Here is an 11041-nt window from a genome sequence, read left to right as displayed (position 1 = left end):
AAATATATAATTCAGTCTCCCCACACAACTAGACTTTTAACCGGATTTTATCAATTTAAAGGGGCGTGGTTAGCTGATTGGGGGCGGGGTTAAGAACTATAGGCTCACTGCAAGGAGCCAACTCCCCTTGCCATTCACGCGAAATAGGTGGCAAATGACCCATAACTACGTCACCAATGGTGGTTGCACTGTGAGGTTCAGGCTTATCTGGTGTCCTCCTCCTTCCCATCATGGAGGACACAGGGCTCCTGTATATTTTACAAGCAGCCGCAGTTTTGTAGCCGGGTCTCCGTCAGACAAGTCTTCCTGGAATCGGGGAGTAGGGTCTTGAATGTTTCTGGCGTGGCTCATATTTCATGGATAGTTTTCCTATAGAGGAGGAGGTTGGGAGAGGGCACTATTTATAACACAAGTCATGAGGGTGTCAGGACAGCGGGCACACGCAGCAGGAAGATGAGCATACTCCTTTCATTCACTATGCTGCAGGGGAACACTCCACCTTGTGTGGCTACAGTCTATAGATGTAAGATATCCCAACCACTGCCGGCTCAGGTCCATAAACACCACAAGATAGAAGACAGATCACGTCTCAGGTAGTGTTCTCATTAAGGAGAGGAATATAAGCAGCTGCTGGCCTCCGGCAACCACCACCACCGCCGCGCTCCTCCAGCGACCACCACCACCGCGCTCTCCTCTGGCGCCCACCACCGCCGCCGCGCTCCTCTGGCACCCACCACCGCCGCCGCGCTCCTCTGGCGCCCACCACCGCCGCCGCGCTCCTCTGGCGCCCACCACCGCGCTCTCTTTCGGCGCCCACCACCGCCGCGCTCCTCCGGCATCCCCACCGCACTACTTTAGAACCTTCTCTCCTCCGACCCGCTCTATTCTAAGATGACCCTCCAGGCATCTAATTCACCCTTCTTGTCCATGATCCAAAAAATGGGTTCGAAATTTTCTCATCTCTGAAGACCAGAGACTACCGGGAGCAATGGCCAACAATATGAAGACTGATGAATACTGGGAGTGTATCAGGGGCAGCAGATGGAGCCCGTTCTACTGAAGACTTGTAAATGGGAGCAGGATGCCTGTATTTTTACACAATGGGACAGATTTATCAAGTGTCTGAAAGTCAGAATATTTCCAGTTGCCCATGGCAACCAATCACAGCTCAGCTTTAAAATATTCATGAGCACTGGTAAAATGAAAGCTGAGCTGTGATTGGTTGCTATGGGCAACTGGAAATATTCTGACTTTCAGACACTTGATAAATCTGCCCCAATATTTCCATGCAGCGATAATGATGACACCAGATGATTTTCTCAGTTTTCCATTGTTTATTTTGGGTTAACCAAACAACGTTTTCCCCCAGATCCACAAATTCTTGAGGAACCTCGGATGGTTCATGGTGGAGTCACTGTTTGACCAGGCCTCCATCACCTTCACTCACAAAGCGTTTGCGGCCCCTGTTAGAAGCAAAAGTAAGAGAAGGATTCAGGTTTCAGCCGCTAACGCTCCATAACAAAGATGAGATGTGCGCTCACCGACAAGGACACGAGTCCCGTAGCTGTTTGGTGATCACCCCCTCCTGGTAGCACAGATCCACCAACTTCTCCAGGACATTATGGGCCAGTGGGACATCCAGAGTCAAGTCTGGAAGCTCAGAGTACACGCGCTCGAAGCCCTGGAAGACAGCGGACAGTGAGGAGGAGTCCAATACATGGCACATACACAGGCATATAACAAGAACCAGAACCATTACCCGATTCATCTGGTCTAGAGTGATCAGGCCACTTTCCCATAAAGCTTTTAGCAGCTTCACTGCCATTAGGACGTGGCCTTCAGCAGAGCCTTCCAACACGAGAACTACAGCCTGGAAGTGAAGAGGCCATTAGCACATATCACCATTCACTGGACCCTACACCGAGACACAGATGCCATATCACTACCTCGTAGACAAGCTCGTGGTGAAAATGAGGCACCTCAAGCTCCCTCAGACATCGCTCTGCCTCAGAAACTTGTCCTGACACCAAGAACTCCTGCAGGATCAGGTTCATCTGAAGAAGACACATTCGTGAGTTGTCAGGACACGGTAGAAATGACTAGTCCCAGCCTCTGTACTTACCTCCTTAATAAGATGTTTGACAGGTCTCTGTCCCCCACCAACGCCCCAAACATTATCCAAGCGTATGATTTCCCTCTTGATTCTTAGTAGCACTGCGGCGCGGTCCAATGCTGCCCTAAGGGGAAACCAAAAGTACGAGAGGGGAATGAGGGTAATGCGGATGAGTGGAAATAAGGAGACCGAGTGGAAACCAACAGCATGGTGGGATGAAGACGGAGAATTCCCGCCATTTACATATGGACAGTGTGACGAGAACACTGAGGACAGAGGGAAGACGTGACGGACGGAGATGGTTATGGAGTCACCCCCAGCCACAGTGCAATAATCCCAGCGTTCAGCTTCAGCCCTCTCACCGCGCATGATCACAGTCAACTCGTCCCTTGTAGCGATCCAGGAAATCTAATGGCAAAGCGTGATCGGCCACCGCACGAGCAATGAACTGGCCCAGCATCTGCGAGACAACGCAAAGCATCACAAGCGGGCAATAAAGGATATGGCAGACTGCATGGAAAACCCCTCACAGCCCTGGTATGGGCATTACCTGCGGAGCCTCCGGAGTGTCCAGGATAAGGTCCGAGAGGTCGCTCAGCAGTCTATCAAAGGCCTGCGCCATGTCCTCCTCAGACATGAGCTTACACAGATCGGACAGAAGACATGACGTCAGCTCACGATGACTAGCTTTTCCTTCCAGGGACAGAGATACAGCAAGTCGTGGAACCCCCGGCTTCTGACTCCCCAAATTCAGCTCACGCAAAAGAGCCTGCAGCAAATCAAAACACAGAACCTGAGCAGTGTCCACAAGAACCAACATCCTCATGATATCGTGTCCGTTACTGTGACCGGCCTCATGAGACTATAAGGAAACCATGGTACGGGGTAGATGGAGCTGGGCCGCCCTCCTGAGTCCAGGACTAGGCTGCACACCGTGACAACAGCCCAGTCATTGATAGGCCCACATCAACAGTGTCCAGCAAGGCCACAGCAAAAAGTGGGTAAAACTTAACTTTTACCTAAAAATGAAAATATATATGGTGCACTACCCCCTGAGGCTACATGTAGTCATAACAGTCCAGCTATTCTGCATCAATATCGCATCAGATTGTGCGACCACCACAAGAGAGATGAGAGGACACAATCCCAATGAGAGATACTAATGTGCGCCCCTCGTGGATGACAGATATTAGACCCAGTATGTGATGCTGCTCACAATCACCGGGGATGATGGATCCTCACATAACTTCCGTGTGCGGGGGTAGAGTAATGGCGTGCCTGTCATCATCGGTGACACCTGTATTACTCCCAGCCATGAAGATAATATCACAAACTTTATTACGGCTCTACACATCTACAGACAAGAGAAGCCAAAGGTCTCTGCCGTGCATAATATGTGAGCAGTACATCCCCCACATTATAGGGCCTTCTCTGTAAGGGGCCACGTCATGGGGCCTTCTCTTTAAGGGGCCACGTCATGGGGCCATGGTATAGGGCCTTCTCTCTACGGGGCCATGGTATAGGGCCTTCTCCTTGGTCTGCTTTGGTGACATTTATACCATGCCAGGCTTTCCACGCTAACAGCCATATCACGTTGAGTAGTCCACAATCCCACTAGGTTACAAATTGGCAAATACTTACCAGAACCTCACCAGTGTCACCATGCTCAAAATATTCCTTCACCATGGGCTGCACAGTGTGCTGCAGTTCAGTCTCATCCAGCTCTGGAATCACCTTCTGATAGACCGTGTCCCCCTGTTGGGATAGACCAGAGGCATCATAACGTTACCCCAGATGAGTCAGATCTCGGGGAGAACAGAACGTACATGACATCACCTATAGGTATCATTGGCGGAGTCAGGTGTGGTCACAACCATGGTCCATAAAGAAAGGGTCAAGGGAGTCTGGTCTGGAGGAACATAACTGGACCTCCATCCCATCTCCAACACCTTTGGGATAAACTAGAACAGATATTGTGAGAAGGACCTTTCAGTGCCCAACATCAATGTCTGACCTCACAAATGCCTAGAATTCCCACAGAACCTTATAAAATTCTGTCCCAGAAGGGGGGGGGGCTGTTTGAAGTTCATGTTAATGTCTCTGGTTGTAAAATGGGATCATATCTGAAGAGCTCCTGGAAGTAAAGGAACCCGGGACTTCTCTCCACGTTGTGCATTACCTGAGCTGCTTCATCATAATTGGGATCTCGAGCATCAGGTTCCTGATAAGTGTAAACCTGCCCGGGAGCTCCCCAGACACCTTTCCCACCAGCACCTCCTGCAAGGAAAACCAAAGATAGAAATGGTGTATAATCAAATCCTCCACCAGGCTGCCCTATCCCTGAGCAGTCCCCTCCACCAGGCTGCCCTATCCCTGAGCAGTCCCCTCCACCAGGCTGCCCTATCCCTGAGCAGTCCCCTCCACCAGGCTGCCCTATCCCTGAGCGGTCCCCTCCACCAGGCTGCCCTATCCCTGAGCGGTCCCCTCCACCAGGCTGCCCTATCCCTGAGCGGTCCCCTCCACCAGGCTGCCCTATCCCTGAGCGGTCCCCTCCACCAGGCTGCCCTATCCCTGAGCGGTCCCCTCCACCAGGCTGCCCTATCCCTGAGCGGTCCCCTCCACCAGGCTGCCCTATCCCTGAGCGGTCCACTCTACCAGGCTGCCCTGTCCCTGAGCGGTCCCCTCCACCAGGCTGCCCTGTCCCTGAGCGGTCCCCTCCACCAGGCTGCCCTATCCCTGAGCAGTCCCCTCCACCAGGCTGCCCTATCCCTGAGCAGTCCCCTCCACCAGGCTGCCCTATCCCTGAGCAGTCCCCTCCACCAGGCTGCCCTATCCCTGAGCGGTCCCCTCCACCAGGCTGCCCTATCCCCGAGCGGTCCCCTCCACCAGGCTGCCCTATCCCCGAGCGGTCCCCTCCACCAGGCTGCCCTATCCCTGAGCGGTCCCCTCCACCAGGCTGCCCTATCCCTGAGCGGTCCCCTCCACCAGGCTGCCCTATCCCTGAGCAGTCCCCTCCACCAGGCTGCCCTATCCCTGAGAAGTCCCCTCCACCAGGCTGCCCTATCCCTGAGCAGTCCCCTCCACCTCATGACATCCTTTCCTAATCTTCTACCCTGTACCATGTCCTCTGCCATACAATCATCACATCACTGCTTGTACAGGACCTTCCCACCCATCTTCCCCTTTACCTTTCTTAGGGAGTCCTCGTCCCTTGCCCATTCGTGATTTTCTGTCATGTCCCTTCTCGCGGGGGCTAAGAGGATCCACCGGACAGTCCGAGCTCTCAGACTCCCTAGCAGAGTCCCGGGATGACGTCCGGCGGATGCGACGCTTGGCCTTTGCCTTTACTTTAGCTTCGTGTAGAGCCTTCTCCTGTGGGGTCCAGTCACGTGCCACCTCCTCGTCACTCAGCTCCTCCGCCTGTAGGACCTCATCCTCCCCAGGACCCATCCCAGCAGAAGAAGATCCCTCAAATGCTTGAAAGTCCTAGAAACCAAATCAGAGCATAACCCAATACCCATTACCCAAGTGCCCCATGAGCCCCCAAGTGTCAGCGTGTCCCTCTCCTGTCCCCCCAAGTGTCAGCGTGTCCCTGTCCTCTCCCCCAAGTGTCAGCGTGTCCCTGTCCTGTCCCCCAAGTGTCAGCGTGTCCCTCTCCTGTCCCCCCAAGTGTCAGCGTGTCCCTCTCCTGTCCCCCCAAGTGTCAGCGTGTCCCTCTCCTGTCCCCCCCAAGTGTCAGCGTGTCCCTGTCCTGTCCCCCCCAAGTGTCAGCGTGTCCCTGTCCTGTCCCCCAAGTGTCAGCGTGTCCCTGTCCTGTCCCCCAAGTGTCAGCGTGTCCCTGTCCTGTCCCCCAAGTGTCAGCGTGTCCCTGTCCTGTCCCCCAAGTGTCAGCGTGTCCCTGTCCTGTCCCCCAAGTGTCAGCGTGTCCCTGTCCTGTCCCCCCAAGTGTCAGCGTGTCCCCGTCCTGTCCCCCAAGTGTCACCGTGTCCCCGTCCTGTCCCCCCAAGTGTCACCGTGTCCCCGTCCTGTCCCCCCCAAGTGTCATCGTGTCCCCGTCCCCCCCAAGTGTCATCGTGTCCCCGTCCTGTCCCCCTAGTGTCAGTGTGTCCCTGTCCTGTCCCCCCAAGTGTCAGTGTGTCCCTGTCCTGTCCCCCCAAGTGTCAGCGTGTCCCTGTCCTGTCCCCCCAAGTGTCAGCGTGTCCCTGTCCTGTCCCCCCAAGTGTCAGCGTGTCCCTGTCCTGTCCCCCCAAGTGTCAGCGTGTCCCTGTCCTGTCCCCCAAGTGTCAGCGTGTCCCTGTCCTGTCCCCAAGTGTCAGCGTGTCCCTGTCCTGTCCCCCAAGTGTCAGCGTGTCCCTGTCCTGTACCCCAAGTGTCAGCGTGTCCCTGTCCTGTCCCCCCAAGTGTCAGCGTGTCCCCGTCCTGTCCCCCAAGTGTCAGCGTGTCCCCGTCCTGTCCCCCAAGTGTCACCGTGTCCCCGTCCTGTCCCCCCAAGTGTCACCGTGTCCCCGTCCTGTCCCCCCAAGTGTCACCGTGTCCCCGTCCTGTCCCCCCAAGTGTCACCGTGTCCCCGTCCTGTCCCCCCCAAGTGTCATCGTGTCCCCGTCCTGTCCCCCTAGTGTCAGCGTGTCCCTGTCCTGTCCCCCCAAGTGTCAGCGTGTCCCTGTCCTGTCCCCCCAAGTGTCAGCGTGTCCCTGTCCTGTCCCCCCAAGTGTCAGCGTGTCCCTGTCCTGTCCCCCCAAGTGTCAGCGTGTCCCTGTCCTGTCCCCCCAAGTGTCAGCGTGTCCCTGTCCTGTCCCCCCAAGTGTCAGCGTGTCCCCGTCCTGTCCCCCCAAGTGTCAGCGTGTCCCCGTCCTGTCCCCCCAAGTGTCAGCGTGTCCCCGTCCTGTCCCCCAAGTGTCAGCGTGTCCCCGTCCTGTCCCCCAAGTGTCAGCGTGTCCCCGTCCTGTACCCCAAGTGTCAGCGTGTCCCTGTCCTGTCCCCCCAAGTGTCAGCGTGTCCCCGTCCTGTCCCCCAAGTGTCAGCGTGTCCCCGTCCTGTACCCCAAGTGTCAGCGTGTCCCCGTCCTGTCCCCCCAAGTGTCAGCGTGTCCCCGTCCTGTCCCCCAAGTGTCAGCGTGTCCCCGTCCTGTCCCCCAAGTGTCACCGTGTCCCCGTCCTGTCCCCCCAAGTGTCACCGTGTCCCCGTCCTGTCCCCCCAAGTGTCACCGTGTCCCCGTCCTGTCCCCCCAAGTGTCACCGTGTCCCCGTCCTGTCCCCCCAAGTGTCACCGTGTCCCCGTCCTGTCCCCCCAAGTGTCACCGTGTCCCCGTCCTGTCCCCCCCAAGTGTCATCGTGTCCCCGTCCTGTCCCCCTAGTGTCAGCGTGTCCCCGTCCTGTCCCCCCAAGTGTCAGCGTGTCCCTGTCCTGTCCCCCCAAGTGTCAGCGTGTCCCTGTCCTGTCCCCCCAAGTGTCAGCGTGTCCCTGTCCTGTCCCCCCAAGTGTCAGCGTGTCCCTGTCCTGTCCCCCCAAGTGTCAGCGTGTCCCTGTCCTGTCCCCCCAAGTGTCAGCGTGTCCCTGTCCTGTCCCCCCAAGTGTCAGCGTGTCCCTGTCCTGTCCCCCCAAGTGTCAGCGTGTCCCTGTCCTGTCCCCCCAAGTGTCAGCGTGTCCCTGTCCTGTCCCCCCAAGTGTCAGCGTGTCCCTGTCCTGTCCCCCCAAGTGTCAGCGTGTCCCCGTCCTGTCCCCCCAAGTGTCAGCGTGTCCCCGTCCTGTCCCCCCAAGTGTCAGCGTGTCCCCGTCCTGTCCCCCCAAGTGTCAGCGTGTCCCCGTCCTGTCCCCCCAAGTGTCAGCGTGTCCCCGTCCTGTCCCCCAAGTGTCAGCGTGTCCCCGTCCTGTCCCCCAAGTGTCAGCGTGTCCCCGTCCTGTCCCCCCAAGTGTCAGCGTGTCCCTGTCCTGTCCCCCCAAGTGTCAGCGTGTCCCCGTCCTGTCCCCCCAAGTGTCAGCGTGTCCCCGTCCTGTCCCCCCAAGTGTCAGCGTGTCCCCGTCCTGTCCCCCAAGTGTCAGCGTGTCCCCGTCCTGTCCCCCCAAGTGTCAGCGTGTCCCCGTCCTGTCCCCCAAGTGTCAGCGTGTCCCCGTCCTGTCCCCCAAGTCTCTCCAGTTCTCCATGCAGAGATGCCGGGTTGGCAGCGGTAATACAGTGGTAGAAACATGGAGGAGAGAGAGTTAATGCTGCAGGATGGATGCAGTACAAACAAATTGGGTCAAGATAAGGGTTACTGCAGTCAGACAGAGAAGGGGTTAATGCAGAGTAGTAAGGCAGAGAAGGAGTTACTGCAGTAGGGCGGTCAGGCAGAGAAGGGGTTACTGCAGTAGGGCGGTCAGGCAGAGAAGGGGTTACTGCAGTAGGGCGGTCAGGCAGAGAAGGGGTTACTGCAGTAGGGCGGTCAGGCAGAGAAGGGGTTACTGCAGTAGGGCGGTCAGGCAGAGAAGGGGTTACTGCAGTAGGGCGGTCAGGCAGAGAAGGGGTTACTGCAGTAGGGCGGTCAGGCAGAGAAGGGGTTACTGCAGTAGGGCGGTCAGGCAGAGAAGGGGTTACTGCAGTAGGGCGGTCAGGCAGAGAAGGGGTTACTGCAGTAGGGCGGTCAGGCAGAGAAGGGGTTACTGCAGTAGGGCGGTCAGGCAGAGAAGGGGTTACTGCAGTAGGGCGGTCAGGCAGAGAAGGGGTTACTGCAGTAGGGCGGTCAGGCAGAGAAGGGGTTACTGCAGTAGGGCGGTCAGGCAGAGAAGGGGTTACTGCAGTAGGGCGGTCAGGCAGAGAAGGGGTTACTGCAGTAGGGCGGTCAGGCAGAGAAGGGGTTAATGCAGAGCAGTAAGGCAGAGAAGGGGTTAATGCAGTCAGGAGAAGCTGCAGGGGAGGGGGGGGGGGTAGACTCTGCTCCATGTGTTCCATATGTTTACACCACGTGCTGCACACAGATGCCCCAGATCTCCCCCTGCTGCCCCCGTCACCCCCTGCTGCCCCTGCTGTATGTAACATCACCTGCCCCGGGGTGCAGGACACCTCTCACCTCCTGTCCACACACCCCAACACTGAGCCTGGAGCCTCCAAATCCCTGCAGAACCTCACGCCTCCTGCCCAGGAAGTGATGTGTGAGGCCTCAGAACCTCCTCCAGCCTCAGGTCTCCTCCTCAGAACCTCCTCCAGCCTCGTGTCTCCTCCTCAGAACCTCCTCCAGCCTCAGGTCTCCTCCTCAGAACCTCCTCCAGCCTCAGGTCTCCTCCTCAGAACCTCCTCCAGCCTCAGGTCTCCTCCTCAGAACCTCCTCCAGCCTCCTGTCTCCTCCTCAGAACCTCCTCCAGCCTCGTGTCTCCTCCTCAGAACCTCCTCCAGCCTCGTGTCTCCTCCTCAGAACCTCCTCCAGCCTCGCGTCTCCTCCTCAGAACCTCCTCCAGCCTCAGGTCTCCTCCTCAGAACCTCCTCCAGCCTCCTGTCTCCTCCTCAGAACCTCCTCCAGCCTCAGGTCTCCTCCTCAGAACCTCCTCCAGCCTCAGGTCTCCTCCTCAGAACCTCCTCCAGCCTCCTGTCTCCTCCTCAGAACCTCCTCCAGCCTCCTGTCTCCTCCTCAGAACCTCCTCCAGCCTCGTGTCTCCTCCTCAGAACCTCCTCCAGCCTCGTGTCTCCTCCTCAGAACCTCCTCCAGCCTCGTGTCTCCTCCTCAGAACCTCCTCCAGCCTCGTGTCTCCTCCTCAGAACCTCCTCCAGCCTCGTGTCTCCTCCTCAGAACCTCCTCCAGCCTCGTGTCTCCTCCTCAGAACCTCCTCCAGCCTCGTGTCTCCTCCTCAGAACCTCCTCCAGCCTCGTGTCTACTCCTCAGAACCTCCTCCAGCCTCACGTCTCCTCCTCAGAACCTCCTCCAGCCTCGTGTCTCCTCCTCAGAACCTCCTCCAGCCTCGTGTCTCCTCCTCAGAACCTCCTCCAGCCTCGCGTCTCCTCCTCAGAACCTCCTCCAGCCTCGCGTCTACTCCTCAGAACCTCCTCCAGCCTCGCGTCTCCTCCTCAGAACCTCCTCCAGCCTCACGTCTCCTCCTCAGAACCTCCTCCAGCCTCGCGTCTCCTCCTCAGAACCTCCTCCAGCCTCGTGTCTCCTCCTCAGAACCTCCTCCAGCCTCACGTCTCCTCCTCAGAACCTCCTCCAGCCTCGCGTCTCCTCCTCAGAACCTCCTCCAGCCTCGCGTCTCTTCCTCAGAACCTCCTCCAGCCTCGCGTCTCCTCCTCAGAACCTCCTCCAGCCTCGCGTCTCCTCCTCAGAACCTCCTCCAGCCTCAGGTCTCCTCCTCAGAACCTCCTCCAGCCTCCTGTCTCCTCCTCAGAACCTCCTCCAGCCTCAGGTCTCCTCCTAAGAACCTCCTCCAGCCTCAGGTCTCCTCAGAACCTCCTCCAGCCTCGTGTCTCCTCCTCAGAACCTCCTCCAGCCTCGTGTCTCCTCCTCAGAACCTCCTCCAGCCTCGTGTCTCCTCCTCAGAACCTCCTCCAGCCTCGTGTCTCCTCCTCAGAACTTCCTCCAGCCTCGTGTCTCCTCCTCAGAACCTCCTCCAGCCTCGTGTCTCCTCCTCAGAACCTCCTCCAGCCTCGTGTCTCCTCCTCCTCCTCAGAACCTCCTCCAGCCTCGTGTCTCCTCCTCAGAACTTCCTCCAGCCTCGTGTCTCCTCCTCAGAACCTCCTCCAGCCTCACGTCTCCTCCTCAGAACCTCCTCCAGCCTCATGTCTCCTCCTCCTCCTCAGAACCTCCTCCAGCCTCGTGTCTCCTCCTCAGGACCTCCTCCAGCCTCGTGTCTCCTCCTCAGGACCTCCTCCAGCCTCACGTCTCCTCCTCAGAACCTCCTCCAGCCTCGTGTCTCCTCCTCAGAACCTCCTCCAGCCTCACGTCTCCTCCTCAGAACCTCCTTCAGCCTC

The 11041-nt window shown here is 57.8% G+C and overlaps 1 protein-coding gene across 1 annotated transcript; it reads right to left on the bottom strand.

The window, feature by feature from the left end:
- Nucleotides 1-1314: 1314 nt before the first annotated feature.
- Nucleotides 1315-9389, bottom strand: LOC140108428 (programmed cell death protein 4-like). Its single transcript, XM_072131739.1, has 11 exons — nucleotides 9156-9389; nucleotides 5302-5599; nucleotides 4293-4390; nucleotides 3755-3868; nucleotides 2664-2882; nucleotides 2476-2573; nucleotides 2123-2237; nucleotides 1947-2054; nucleotides 1760-1870; nucleotides 1542-1681; nucleotides 1315-1463 (listed from the first exon to the last, which is right to left on the bottom strand). The coding sequence occupies exons 2-11, from the start codon at nucleotides 5561-5563 to the stop codon at nucleotides 1412-1414; spliced, it is 1317 nt and encodes a 438-aa protein (XP_071987840.1). The 5' UTR covers nucleotides 5564-5599; nucleotides 9156-9389; the 3' UTR covers nucleotides 1315-1411.
- Between the last annotated feature and the right edge of the window lie 1652 nt (nucleotides 9390-11041).

This window comes from Engystomops pustulosus, unplaced genomic scaffold (genome assembly GCF_040894005.1).
Source record: "Engystomops pustulosus unplaced genomic scaffold, aEngPut4.maternal MAT_SCAFFOLD_129, whole genome shotgun sequence".
In the NCBI taxonomy this organism is placed as follows: domain Eukaryota; kingdom Metazoa; phylum Chordata; class Amphibia; order Anura; family Leptodactylidae; genus Engystomops; species Engystomops pustulosus.
This window is presented reverse-complemented; position numbering and strand designations above follow the sequence as displayed.

What these genes read in the sequence shown, in the direction of transcription:
- LOC140108428 (XM_072131739.1), bottom strand. Translation starts at nt 5,563, where the DNA reads ATGGGTCCTGGGGAGGATGAGGTCCTACAGGCGGAGGAGCTGAGTGAC. An exon ending in GTTGACTGTGATCATGCGCG is followed by an intron (nt 2,238 to 2,475) that starts GTGAGAGGGCTG and finishes GTTTCCCCTTAG; the next exon opens with GGCAGCATTGGACCGCGCCG. An exon ending in TCAAACATCTTATTAAGGAG is followed by an intron (nt 2,055 to 2,122) that starts GTAAGTACAGAG and finishes TGTCTTCTTCAG; the next exon opens with ATGAACCTGATCCTGCAGGA.